Source organism: Aspergillus puulaauensis, chromosome 2 (genome assembly GCF_016861865.1).
Source record: "Aspergillus puulaauensis MK2 DNA, chromosome 2, nearly complete sequence".
NCBI lineage: Eukaryota > Fungi > Ascomycota > Eurotiomycetes > Eurotiales > Aspergillaceae > Aspergillus > Aspergillus puulaauensis.
The window spans coordinates 3,145,168-3,158,467 of record NC_054858.1 but is presented as its reverse complement, the minus strand read 5'-3'; the positions used below and the strand labels follow the sequence as shown (position 1 = coordinate 3,158,467).

The window sequence follows — 13,300 nt, the reverse complement described above, 5'->3', positions numbered from 1 at the left end:
TTTCCTGCACGCGGGGTAGCACAGGGTCCTGGTATAAATCAGACACTCCTACAAACATTTAAATCGCATACAAAGAAATTCAAGAATTCACATTTAACGCTATTTTATCGTAATTCATGCCTCAACCAACAATAACAACTTTTTGTGGCTAGCAATATGATATGATGCATGGTCAACGCCTCTCGAGACTGGCTGGAGAACGTCGAGATATCGGGAGAGGAATCGCTGGCTGCCCAGCCGTCTCTCCACTGTCCTCGGTCGGGGTGCCTTACCGACGGCTGGCAAGAGGCCTGCCTGATGCGGTTTTACGGGCGCGGGGTCTCTTCTCCGTCTACTGCCCAGCGTTACGGCCATGGGCCACCGCGTCTAGTTCTCAACGGCGATCTTGACCTTCTTCTCCGGGGGAGGGATGACCTGGTCTTCCGATGCACCTGTGAGGCTGGGCAGTTCAGTGACGGCCGCCTGGATGATTTCGAGCGACTTGGCGATTTCATCCTCGGTGATGACTAGAGGGGGCGCCAGGCGGATGATGTTTTGGTGGGTGGGTTTGGCCAGGAGACCCTTCTCCTTCATCAGCATGCAGAGATCCCACGCGGAGTGTCCGTTGGTCTTGGACTCGTCAATGACGATGGCATTGAGCAGTCCCTTTCCTCGGACAGTCTCGATGATGGGGCTCTGGATGGCCTCCAGTCCGCTGCGGAAGACCTGGCCGAGCTTCTCAGCCCGCTCGACCATGTTCTCCTCCTTGACGATTTCCAAGGCGCGGATCGCGACAGCACAGGCGAGAGGGTTGCCCCCGTAGGTTGACCCGTGAGTGCCAGGCTCAACAGTGAGCATAACATCCTTGCTGCCCAGCACGCAGGAGACAGGGTACATGCCGCCGGAGATGGCCTTGCCCAGCAGGACCATGTCGGGCTTAATGCCGCTCCACTCGTGGCAGAGAAGCTTGCCGGTCCGCGCGATACCGGTTTGGATCTCGTCGCAGATCAGCAGGACGTTGTGCTTGTCGCACAGTTCTCTGGCCAACTGCAGGTAATCGTCATCCGGAACAACAATTCCGGCCTCACCCTGGATGGGCTCGACGAGGAAGGCAGCGAGAGTCGATCCGACCTTCTCAAAGGCTTCGCGCAGAGCATCCTTATCATTGTACACAATGGGCTTGTCGGTGCCGGGAATTGTGCAGCCAATGTTTGGGACGTACGGCCCGTAGTTCTCGCGCGACTCGGCGTCGGAGGACAGCGAAATGGCAGCCATCTGGAAGAAGTTAGTCGCGACATGTTAACAATTGACATTGGGAGCATTTCTATACCGTTCGGCCGTGGAAGTTGTTCTCCGCACTGAGGATCACCGCCTCGTTCTCGGGGATGCCCTTGACCTTGTAACCCCACTTGCGGGCGATCTTGAGGCCGGTCTCGACCGCCTCCGCACCGGTGTTCATGGGGAGAACCATGTCGAACCCGAAGTATTTGGTGACCATCTCGGCGAACTTGGGGAAGACATCGTTATAGAACGCGCGCGAGCTGAGCGTCAGACGCGAGGCCTGGTCGACGAGCGCAGCGATCAGCTTGGGGTGGCAATGGCCCTGGTTGACTGCGGAGTATGCGGAGAGGAAGTCAAGGTAGTGGCGGCCCTCGGGGTCCCAGACGGAGGTCCCCTGGGCACGGGCGAAGACGACGGGGAGCGGGTGGTAGTTGTGAGCAGCAAAGTCCTTCTCGGCCTGGATAGCCTCGGTGGTGGACGAGGCGTGGTATGCCGATGCAGTGCCGTTGGTACCGTTGGACGCCATGGTGGGAACGAGAGAGGGAGACAAAGAGGGAAATGTGGAAATAGGACAGATGGAGACAGAGATGGGGAGAGAGATGAAGAGTGAAGACAGAAAAGGAGGGACTGCGAAACAATTGTGTGTCTTATAAGGGACAGAGAGCAGCTTCATACCGCTAAGTGCAGGTATACGCGCCCGCTGGCCGCTAAGCGCAGGTCGACCCGTCGATGACGCTGTGGGCCTCCACCGCTGCCTCCGCTGCTGCCACTCGCTGCCACTCACTGCCGGTCCATTGCTAACCCTTCTCGCTTGCTGTCGGCTCTTCCTGTCCCTTTCGCATCGTCAAATCCGGGGTAACCAGCCATGTCCTCCACTCGTCGATCCAACCCCCGTGCGACTTCATCGTCGTCTTCCTCTGTCGGTGTTCTGACGCCGCCTCCCTCCTCCCCGCCTCCCCCTACGCGCCTGAGGCCGCCATCCCCCAGTCACGACGCGTCCTCGTCCTCGTTGCCATCCCCGTCGTCGCCGTCCTCGAACATCCTCCTCCTCCTTATCGCCTTCCGTCTCGTCAACGCCCTGACTGTCCGTACATTTTTCCAGCCCGATGAGTTCTTCCAGTCGCTGGAGCCCGCGTGGAAGATCGCGTTTGGCGGGGACCAAGGCCCCTGGATAACTTGGGTCAGTGCTGCCCCACCAAAACACTGACGTCGCATATTCACGGCTTCTGGTGCTGACCGGCCATTCACAGGAATGGGAACACCAGCTGAGATCCTCACTCCATCCGCTCATCTTCGCCGCCGTGTATTCCACCGCCGACCACGTTGCGCGAACTCTCGGTCTCTTCCCCGCATTCCGCGCTGACCTCCTCATCGCCGCCCCCGGTATAACCCAGGCCGTTATTGCCGCCGTCGGCGATTTCTACACTTGGAAGCTAGCTCGGTATATTTATGGGCGTGGGAGCTATGAATCTTGGGCCACGGTATTTTCCCCGCAAAGCTTATCGTGGCCGGAGCTGATCAGCTGTAGCTTGCGTTGACCGTCGTCAGTCCGTGGCAGTGGTTCTGTTCTACCAGGACTCTGTCCAACTGCCTTGAGACTACGATCACAATTGTCGCTCTGTACCAGTGGCCGTGGCAATGGGCCAAAGATTTAGGATCCGCGACAAACAAAGACACTCGGGGCATTAGCATCTCCAAGTACATCTTCCATGTCTTCATATGATTGACGGACCGTCGCTGACTGGAGCAGATTACGCCAATGCCTCCTTCTAGCCGCGTTTGCCTGCATCCTGCGCCCGACGAATGTTATTATCTGGATAAGCTTGGCTGTTGATGCCTTGCTCCGAAGTACCTGGACGCAGCGGCTGGTCCTTGCCCGAGAGGCTCTTCTCTGCGGGTAAGCGTCATCCCGAGCAATTCATATTTCATATCTAACAACTCTAGGCCATCCGTTCTAGCCTTGTCCACCGTCGCTGATCGGTTCTTCTATGGTTTCTGGACGTTTCCACCACTGAGATTCCTATACTTCAATGTTGCCCAGTCTCTCGCAGTATTCTACGGAAAGAATGACTGGAGTTACTACGCCTCGCAGGGATACCCTCTTCTCCTCACCACCGCGCTGCCGTTCACGGTCGTCGGCTTGTATCGGACCCTGAAGAACCCGCCGTCAATCGCAAAGGACAAAGCTTCGATTCTGGTCCTGCTTGCATCTGTCTCCTTGGAGATGCCTGCTATTCTTTCTATCATCACTCACAAAGAAGTTCGATTTATATACCCCCTACTGCCGGCGCTCCACATTCTTAGCGCCTCGCCGTTGGTGGATTTCTTTCTCCCCGCATTGCAAACCACGGACCGCGAGTATACTCCACGACGTCTCACTCTCATTTTTCTGCTCTTGGTGAACGTCGTTATTGCAGCGTATACAACTCTCTTCCATGCGACTGGGGTTATATCAGTCCTATCGTACCTCAGAGAACAACACCAGGCACATGGAATCGCGAATTCAGCCTCAGTGCCCGGTTCTGGAAGCGCATTAAGCTATGGTGGAATCACTGCAGGCTTCCTCATGCCTTGTCATAGCACACCCTGGCGCTCACACCTAGTAGAGCCCACCATTCATGCCTGGGCCCTGTCCTGTGAACCCCCTGTTAACCTAACAGAAGATGAAAAGGCGGTTTACCTCGACGAAGCAGACCAGTTTTATGAAAACCCCAACCAGTTCCTCCGCGACAATATGGTCGGCGGTTTCCGACAAATCCCACGACGACCCTCTTACTTGACTCCTCCGAACTCCCAACGACCACCCACCCAGCTCTTCCCACCCCACGAATGGCCAGATTATCTCATTTTCTTCGCGCAGCTCGAACCAACCCTGAAGAGCTCCCTCCGAAGCTCCTCGTACGGCGAGTGCTGGCGCACACACAATACCGCCTGGCACGACGATTGGCGCCGTCGCGGCGATGTCGTAGTCTGGTGTCTCGACCACACCGAGCAACAAGCCTGGCGGGCCGAGAAGCAAAAGCGCGTACTGGAGGCCCGCGAGCTTCAATTCGACCGGCTCATCCAGAGTTTCCGAAGCGACGTTGCCCCATCATCAAAGACATGGGCTCCATGGAAGCAATGGTCCTCCCCCTTCTCAAGAAAGACGTCGTCATGGACATGGCCTTGGGATCGGCGGAAACGGCCGACAGTTTTTGGGTACGAGGTACCTACGCTGCCGAATTGGAATCCGTTCCGCGGGGAAAAGAAGAAGCGGGGCCTGCTGAAGGACTTTTGGTTCTAAATAATTGACATTGGATCTTCTCTGCTATAGCTTGTTTTGGCGAGTTGTTCGTGTATATACCTATTGCATATTGTACTGCATTTCGAGATATTTGCCAAATTGTATACTGAATCAATTGAACCACCCATTGGTCAGAATTACAGCACCTTCTTGATTTGTGTAGAACTGAAGGCACATCGCTCCTTCCTGATTGTTTCCTCCATACTCTCTTAATTCAAGGAAAGCGCGACTGGCGGGGACTCCATCGCTCCTTCCTATTTGGAGTTTGAATCGTGCCTTCTTGATTTGGGGGAGCTCCATCGCGCCTTCCTACCTAGGCCACATTCTTGTAAATGCTACAAAGAAAGAGCGAACCCTTCGGAAAAGATGGCTCTTTCCTTTACTGCACCGGGAACGACTTGATCCATGACTCCGTCAATCATGCCCAAGGGTGCAACGTCAACATATTACGCTGGTAGAAGCTACATTCGCACGAATATACTTCACGGGTCACCGCAACATATTCCATTACCATATCATAACTAACAAACAACAAACCCTGCTAACTCTTCTCCTTGGCCATACTCCTGAGTGCCTCGGTCTCCCCCTCAAGTTTGGAAACACGCATCTTCAACTCGTCACGTTCGCGCTTGATGGCCTCCAGCTCTTCCTCGAGCTGGGTCATCCGGTCGAGGCGGCGCTGGCGGTAGCGTCTTGCGGCCATGGTGTTGAGCTGGCGCTTTGAGATGCGTGAGGGGTTCTCCTTTGGTGAGGACTCGCGGGAGGCGGGGGATGGAGTGGGGAGGGTCGAGGTTGCCGAGGGCATTTGGCTTGAGTGGGTTGAGTGTGTCGTTGGTGTTGAGGTTGCGGTATGGGTGGTGGAAGGCGCTGTGGTGGTTATTGTGGGTTGGTTGTGATCGAACGGGAGTTCTGGTTCATTAATTAATTCATGCTCGGGATCCTTGAAGGGTTTGCTGAGCATACCAGGAGAGTCAACGCTAGAGAAACCCTGACTCTGACTCTCGAGACTATTGGCAGGAGGCTCGCTCAGTCCGTTTCCAGAACCGGGCAAGCAGCCCAGGGCCGTCCAGTCGATGTCGTCCGCCGTTGTTATATTGCTTGTCGGGTAGCCCGTCGTCGTCGATAGATCCTGGAATTGATCGAAGGTTGATGACGAAACGGGGTCCCCAGGGAACATCGACGGGTGGGGGATCGGCGGCTCATAGAAGAGCTGTGGTGCGTGCGTATCAACGGGGGGAAAGACCGCCGAAAGATCGGGGAAGAGAGCAGGCGTGGAGGAAGATGATGACGAAGAAGCAGAAGTAAGAAGAAAATCGGCGTCGCTAAAGAAGGAATCGGGGGAGATGTCGAGGTACTGGTTAGACTGGTGATGCTCGTCTACCAACCAGGAAGAGTGGTCTCGCCAGTCGGACGGTTGATGCTGCGGAAACTCCGGCGGCAGCCATTGCGAGATAATATAAGCCGGGTCTTACGGCGACCCGGTGGCGCGGGCGGTTTAAAAAAGGAAAAGAGGAGGCGATTGATGCCTTTGCGATGATGGGATGAAGGAGAAAAGAGAGGGCGTGGAGGGAGATCGGAGGGCCTTTTTGAAGCCTGAGAGCCTGGAAGGGCTGAGGGGTCCCGGTCAGGCCTAGCGCGGCCGGCGGGGCTGTGCCTGTATTGAGGGTTACCCCTGTATTACAGCCTTATGCCGCGGTTCGAAATATACTACGGCACCATGTGCACTCAGTCAGTCATGATAAACAAACAAAAGAGTCATAAATGGGACATTATTGGCTGAGTGAGTCAGATGATGTCGGCCCAAACGGATCTTAGAGATGTCTTCCTATTTCTTCATCTCTAAGCGCCACAGTGCGCAAAGTCGGCAACGGGCTGTTTCTTCATCCTCGAACAGATAAGAATGAAAGTTGACGTACCATGGTAGCTACTGTTACCTGATATCCAATGCATATGGACAGCTGGTATTCTCCTATTCCAAGGATCTTGTCTAGGGTGCAGTGCATGCTTCTACTCTACTACAACGGGAAATGCCTATATACCACCAGAAGCCATCATCGTTGGCCATCATGAGTCGACATGACCGTGGATGAGCCTGCCTCCCCCGCAATACAAGAAAGAAATGCCAATATACCGAGATAGCCAGCTGTCACTTGTGTCAGTGTCAACAGAGACTCCCAATAATCAGTAGATGTGTAAGATACGGTAAACACATAAATTCACTAGTCTCGATGCGGAGATCAGCAGAATGAGAGAGGATGAGCGAGAATGACTCATACTCACTCATTCTGCACTGGCCAATCAGGTACTTCAATTGTTCACTTTAATCTCACGCCAAGAGCCAGTCCCCGCTTGATCCACAGACAGCACTGTCGCGCCGTATGAGCCTTTTGGTCGAGCTGCAGATATCGATATTGACTGCGGAGATTAATGCTACCCACCATAATAATATGAGGTGGTATCTTGGGCATTGGGCAACACTTCTTGCTTAAGTATTACCACGGCCTAGTGCGTGATTTCCTTCTGGCTTCTTCTTTTGCTTTTCACTGTATATTTCACTCAACTACTGCTATCCACCAACAGCGGGTTAGCAAATGAAAGACGTTCTCAACTGCTCTGGGCTATACCTGGATGATAACGAATACAGCCACGTAAACCTTCACGCGAATGGCAAGAATGAGTCTCTCTAACTCTAGAAAGCGCACTAGATTGCCATGTCAATGCCTATGGCGAAAGAGTCCAACACAATATGACGATCAGTTACTTGTTTTCGAGGATTAGGTATTCGAAGATACTTGTCTCCAGCAGATCGGACTATCACAATGCTTACGAGATACCCCAGCTACCGCGTTCATGTTGTTAATGTGTGATAGCTCGCAGTAATTCAAAATGAGCTTGTTGACTCTGTAGTAGCGAACAAAATAAATATTAAAATATATTACTGCTCGGTATGCGACGCCTTTCTGTACCTTTTCAATGCCTTATCTGACCGTTTCTGTCTCAAGGCCATTCCTTATGCATTGGCCACTTCGTTGCTGTTCTTTTAGGAAGATACGAGCGAGAGGTCGAGATCTGTGGGTCTGCGTTCTCCACAGGTGCATCGGATCTACGGAGTACTTACGGAGTAGAGCGGGGTGTATGTTTCTTTTCTGCTTTCAGGAATCGTATACTCGTCTAGATTAGCAGTCTGGGTTGCATATCCTAAACGAAGTAGTACGAAGTATTCATTGAGGCTATGAGAATCAAGTGCATCAACAATTTACCGATTCAGTTGCTATCCTGCTATTACGTTTCCACCAGACTCAGCCTATGCAGCAGATCGTGGACGCCTCTTCCGCAACCCTACAAGCTGCCCCATCTCTCCCCAAAATGTGGACGGAGGATCAGTGCAGGAACTCTCATAAGCATCCACCAACGGCCTCTCCCAAACAAGATCAACATCCTGAGGCTTGATATCTAGTCCTCTTGAAGAACTTCCATCCAAAGAGCAACGCCGGTGCTACCATCTGCATCAGATAACTAGTGACAAATCCAGTCGGGTCCCACGGTGAATATAGGGTAACGCTACCAACTAGGACGGCAACTACGACCCCATATTGCTCCTTCCTCTTCTAAACAAACCTCAATTGCACCTTCCTTAAACAGTAGTCCGATACCTCTCCAGAACGGAAGGTGATACCATGGTCAAGATCAGGGTTTGCATATCTACACTCGGTTCTAGATGTAAAACATTAAAAAATATGGAGGATCAAATTCATCCCAATAACCATACTATCATATATAGACTACAAAATAGCCCCCCTCCTAAAAAACCAATCCCGGATAACATCAACTCCCCGACTCGTAACAAGCAACATCTTCCCTAGATCATCCACGTCCTCCGGCTGCGCCTCCTCCAACACCTGATCAAAGTTCGCATTATGCACGATGAAATGCCCCTTCTCAGTCCATGCAGCGGCAAAGTCATAAGCCGTGCATGCGGTCCATAGATGCGCAGAGAAATACCACGAGTGCAGCACGCCGAGTTTGCCGTCGCAGCGGATGTCGGTGTCGCCGCGGAAGATGCGTAGGACTTGGATGAGGAAGAGGGCGACGATTATGGTGCGGCGGGCGGATTCTTCGAGGATCCAGAGTTTCCAGAAGTTCATTGTCGTTGGGGGGAGGGTTAAGGGTGGTTGCTGGGTGTGTGGGAAGTGGGTGCTGTTGAAGAGGAGGGAGGTGGTGGATTCGAGGGCAGACATGGAGAGGATGGAGGTGGAGGCGGCGGTGCCGGCAGCGTTAAGGTCTGCGTCGAAGAGGTGCATGATCTGGTAGAGGATGAGGGCGTGGGAATGTGCGAGTAGCTCTGTTGGTGTTGTGGGTAACGGGGAGAGGGCCAGTTCTTGGTGTCGAGAGTGGATGTGCGAGGTTATCATGGGGCCGTTGATGCGGTTCTTCGTGATATAGAGAGCACAGCAGGCGTAGGCATCTGTAACTGTTAGAAGGGCATAGAATAGGGTAAGAGACGTACCCTGCATGACTTTTGGCATTCCGTCGCTGTATAACTCCGGATGAGACCAGGGGGTCTGGTTCTCCATGACCATCATCCGCGGTACATCCTTGAGCGTATCCACGGGGTATTCAAAGCGCGAGGACATCAAAGCAGACCAAAGAACGGGATTGCTCGTCCGGACATGCGTCATTTCTTGCTGGTCGTTGAGATAGACAACCGCAGCAGTGCCCTGGGGCTGGTATTGTAGCGGCGAGGGTTGAACCGCGTCCACCGCAGGCAGATCAAACACCGGAGCATCAAAGATAAACTGCTTCGGCCTCTCAGGTTCGTTCAGCAGCCCCAGCAGCCCGGGAATCTGGTCGGGTGGCAGGCCCGGATAGGCGCAGGCGAGGCCCCGCTGCGAGCATCGGAAACAGGTCGGCAGGGCCAGATCGCAGCGGCGCTTGGCTGCTCTACATGCCTCGCACGATTTGCGACGGGGTGGAGGGTTATCACGTTCTAGAGAGCTCATTGTGTTTGTTCGTGTCTGGATGTGCTTACTGGTATCTGGACAGAGCTGAAGTTGTCAAGCAAGTGGGGCTGCGGAGTTCCGCCCGCTAGGTAATTTATAACTGGAGAACAGATACAGATGTAGCTGGATAAAGAGTATATTATAGGATAACAGGTATTATTGTGATGTGGAATTCCACCGCGTAGAGCAGTGGAAGTCCACTGGGCCATCTGGTGGCTCTCCATACAATACCTGGTGCTATATAAATTCCATCTCACCCATCAATAACCACTATATAATCTACAACTACAACTCAAACCACTATAACGACAACTCATAACTACTACACCAGAATGTCTACCATCTTCGTCTGCGGCGCAACAGGCACCCAAGGCGGCGCCCTAATCCCCCACCTGCTATCCAACAACATAAAAGCCCACGCCATCGCCCGCGACCCTACCTCACCCCGCGCCCTCGCCCTCAAAGCCGCAGGGGTATCCATCTTCCCCGGCTCCTTCGACAATGCCTCATCCCTCCGCACCGCTATGGCCGGCTGCACAGGCCTCTTCCTCAACCTGATGCCCAGTCTCACCGACTCAACCCAGGAACTGTCGCAAGCGAACCGAATCCTTGCTATTGCGAAAGAAGTCGGCGTGCAGCACGCAATCTACTCTAGCGGACTCATCCAGGATCTCGAGAAACGGAAGTACTGGGACCCTAAGAGGCTTGGGTTTGTTGCAAAGCTGCTCCTGGGTAAACGGGATATCGAGGACGCTGTCCGTACTGCTGGGTTCAAGCATTATACGATTCTGAGGCCCGGGAATTTCATGACTAACTACCTTGCGCCGTTTGTTTACCCTATGTATCCTGGGTTAGTGGAAAGGGGTGTCATTACTACGGCATTTACGCCAGAGACTGTAATTCCGACGGTTGATACGAATGATATTGGACGGTTTGGGGCTGCTGCGTTTCTGGATCCGGAGCGGTTCCATGCGAAGGAAATCGGGATTGCGTCGGAGATTCTTGGGTTGGAGGAGATTTTGAAGATCCTGTCACAAGCGACAGGCCGTGAGTTAAAGGTGGAATACATGACGCAGGAGGAGATTGATGCGCAGACTACCACAAACCCGTTCCTTGCTGGGCAGTTGGTGGCGCGCGATATGTCGGAGTTTGTGGACATGGCAGAGGTACGGGCTTGGGAGATTCCACTTGGGACATTTGCTGGATTCCTGGAGAGGGAGAAGGACCTTGTTAAGGAGACGTTTTCTATTTAGTTGTTGCTGTTGTTAATTAGGGCTTCATCAATCCCAGACGCCTGGGCGTGCCACATACTTTGCGACAACAGCCTGAATCTTCCTCATTGATCAGGAAAATAAATAAACAATCGAGTCTGGACTGATCTATCCGTAGAATCGCAAAATAATATGATAAAGCCTAAATCTGCACCTGGTGAGGAATTCTCTTGGAATTGTTCTACTCCGTGTCTGACGAAATCGAGGACTGCACCACCTTGGCCGAAACAGCCAATGCCAATACTCTTATATTGCACCAAGACCTCTAAGGAAATACTCAGTGCCGATCGGCCCTGAATCGTCGACATAGCTTCAGTCCGCGCCCAAAGCGGAAATGCCCAATTAGCCTAAAACGCCCGGCGTGTCGGTGCTTCCCCCGCCCACGAGTTGTATATATACAGCTGCTGGCCTGATTTCTGGAATCAAATAACGCTCTCGCTCTTTACATATCCATTTACCGAGTATTTTTTCTAGAGATCATTGTCATTGTCTAACTTCTCTCATCATGGTCTACCTCAAATCCCTAGCTGGAGGCGCACTCTTCGCCACCATCGCCTCGTCGGCCGTCCTACCTCGCCAGTCGACAAGCCTGAACGATGCCTTTGTCGCGGCAGGTAAATCCTACTTCGGCACTTGCTCTGACCAGGCCCTGCTGCAGAACAGCCAGAACGAGGCCGTTCTCAACGCGCAGTTTGGGGCGCTGACGCCGGAGAATAGCATGAAGTGGGATTCTATTGAGCGTGAGTCGTTCGCCTTGGGAATTAGGGAATACTTTCTGACTGGTTGTAGCCAGCCAGGGTAGTTTTAGCTGGAGCGGTGCGGACTTCTTGGTATGTTCTGTTTCGTAGATGCAGTGGTTGTTGCGGCTGATAAAGATAGGTCGACTATGCGACTGAGAATAACAAGTTGATTCGCGGACACACTCTTGGTAAGTTCATACTTTGATATACTGTACAGTGTCGTTAACTGTGATAGTCTGGCACTCGCAGCTCCCGTCGTGGGTATCCTCCATCAGCGACAAAACTCAACTGCAGCAAGTCATCGAGAACCACATCAGCGAGGTAGTGGGTCGGTACAAGGGCAAGATCTTCCACTGGGTATATTCTCTGTTTCTTCCCGTAGTGGGATGGCATAGACTAACGTAGTAGGACGTCGTCAACGAAATCTTCAACGAAGACGGTACTTTCCGCGACAGCGTCTTCTACAACGTCCTTGGTGAGGACTTTGTCAAGATTGCGTTCGAGGCTGCGCGTGCCGCAGACCCAGATGCGAAGCTGTATATCAATGATTACAAGTGAGTCTCTGCGATATCTGCCCGGATACATGCTAAGTGTGCAGCCTGGACTCGGCCAGCTATGCCAAGACGCAGGCGGTGGTCAGCAATGTGTCGAAGTGGCTGGCGGCTGGAGTTCCGATTGATGGAATTGGTGAGTTATTGAGCTATTGAGACATTCGTATGGATGGATGCTGATTATTCCAGGCTCCCAGGGTCATTATAGGTAGGTCCGCTACTACAACGGGAGATGCATTAGTTATTGACGAGTCCAGTGCGAGCCACTGGTCGAGCTCTGAAGCACCAGCATAAGTACCCCCGATCCGTTTACCTGTTGATACTGACTTCATATACAGCTCTGGCCTCTCTCGCTGGCACCGGGGTGTCTGAAGTTGCCATCACCGAGCTGGACATCGCAGGCGCTGCATCAGCCGACTACCTGAACGTGAGTGCTTACTTTCCGGGGGCTTACTTTTCATAAATATGCTGGAGGCTAATAGAGTAGTTGCTGAATGCCTGCTTGGACGAGGAGAAATGCGTGGGCATCACCGTCTGGGGCGTGTCGGACAAGGTGAGCAGTGTACCACCACCAGGAATGGCGATAGAGTTAACACGCGACAGGACTCGTGGCGGTCGGAGCTCACCCCCTTGCTGTTTGACGGCAGCTACCAGGCCAAGGACGCCTACAACGCGATCATCGATGCCCTGGCGTAGGGGATGTCGGGGTTGTTGCTATCCGTAGTGTACATACTGTAGTGACTCTAGTGAGGCATAATTGTGCAAGACTTGAGTGTCTATTGTTCTGCCTAATATCTGAAACATCCGATAGACCAGCCAATCAGAATACCCCGTTCCAACACTAATTCGTGCCGAGGAGAAGGCGTTCTTGACTGCTGCTGCGGTCAGCATCTGGACCGTCTGGGCCGATGGATCTCGAGCCGGAACTACCGGTGCACAGCCTCATGTGAAGCCAAAGGTGAAACACGGATGGTGAACGGTGCTGTCCGAGCTTGAACGGTGCTGAACGCCTGTAGCAGTTGGCCTCGAGAATGTGAGCGAGAGTAGACGCTGATGACGCAGCTCCTGGCCCACTCGGGGTGGCAGATCACCGACGTAATCGCAGAGCCCGAACGCAGCAGCAGAGAAAACCAACAGAGATGACGCTGAATCCGCCGATTGCATAACACGATCGGCGGACTCGCACACTCGCTGC

At 53.1% G+C, this 13,300-nt stretch overlaps 6 protein-coding genes across 6 annotated transcripts; 3 read left to right on the top strand and 3 right to left on the bottom strand.

The window, feature by feature from the left end:
- Nucleotides 1–366: 366 nt before the first annotated feature.
- Nucleotides 367–1,786, bottom strand: car2 (ornithine-oxo-acid transaminase; the record flags this gene model as incomplete). The annotated part of the gene is made up of 2 exons (XM_041700019.1): nucleotides 367–1,254; nucleotides 1,310–1,786. 2 exons carry the CDS (start codon nucleotides 1,784–1,786, stop codon nucleotides 367–369), a joined length of 1,365 nt encoding a protein of 454 aa, XP_041553046.1.
- A 339-nt stretch (nucleotides 1,787–2,125) lies between these two features.
- gpi10 (putative glycosylphosphatidylinositol-alpha 1,2 mannosyltransferase) lies at nucleotides 2,126–4,543 on the top strand (the record flags this gene model as incomplete). Its single annotated transcript, XM_041700017.1, has 5 exons — nucleotides 2,126–2,440; nucleotides 2,511–2,741; nucleotides 2,789–2,958; nucleotides 3,011–3,157; nucleotides 3,205–4,543. The coding sequence occupies 5 exons, from the start codon at nucleotides 2,126–2,128 to the stop codon at nucleotides 4,541–4,543; spliced, it is 2,202 nt and encodes a 733-aa protein (XP_041553045.1).
- Nucleotides 4,544–5,084: 541 nt separating this feature from the next.
- APUU_21282S (bZIP transcription factor JlbA/IDI-4) lies at nucleotides 5,085–5,720 on the bottom strand (the record flags this gene model as incomplete). Its single annotated transcript, XM_041700016.1, has 2 exons — nucleotides 5,085–5,452; nucleotides 5,507–5,720. The coding sequence occupies 2 exons, from the start codon at nucleotides 5,718–5,720 to the stop codon at nucleotides 5,085–5,087; spliced, it is 582 nt and encodes a 193-aa protein (XP_041553044.1).
- Nucleotides 5,721–8,325: 2,605 nt separating this feature from the next.
- APUU_21281S (Zn(II)2Cys6 transcription factor domain-containing protein) lies at nucleotides 8,326–9,543 on the bottom strand (the record flags this gene model as incomplete). The annotated part of the gene is made up of 2 exons (XM_041700015.1): nucleotides 8,326–9,008; nucleotides 9,051–9,543. The coding sequence occupies 2 exons, from the start codon at nucleotides 9,541–9,543 to the stop codon at nucleotides 8,326–8,328; spliced, it is 1,176 nt and encodes a 391-aa protein (XP_041553043.1).
- Nucleotides 9,544–9,875: 332 nt separating this feature from the next.
- Nucleotides 9,876–10,796, top strand: APUU_21280A (NmrA/HSCARG family protein; the record flags this gene model as incomplete). The annotated part of the gene is made up of 1 exon (XM_041700014.1): nucleotides 9,876–10,796. One exon carries the CDS (start codon nucleotides 9,876–9,878, stop codon nucleotides 10,794–10,796), a length of 921 nt encoding a protein of 306 aa, XP_041553042.1.
- Nucleotides 10,797–11,319: 523 nt separating this feature from the next.
- Nucleotides 11,320–12,801, top strand: APUU_21279A (endo-1,4-beta-xylanase; the record flags this gene model as incomplete). Its single annotated transcript, XM_041700013.1, has 9 exons — nucleotides 11,320–11,554; nucleotides 11,604–11,644; nucleotides 11,694–11,742; nucleotides 11,790–11,911; nucleotides 11,963–12,108; nucleotides 12,153–12,241; nucleotides 12,444–12,532; nucleotides 12,593–12,658; nucleotides 12,709–12,801. 9 exons carry the CDS (start codon nucleotides 11,320–11,322, stop codon nucleotides 12,799–12,801), a joined length of 930 nt encoding a protein of 309 aa, XP_041553041.1.
- Nucleotides 12,802–13,300: the final 499 nt, after the last annotated feature.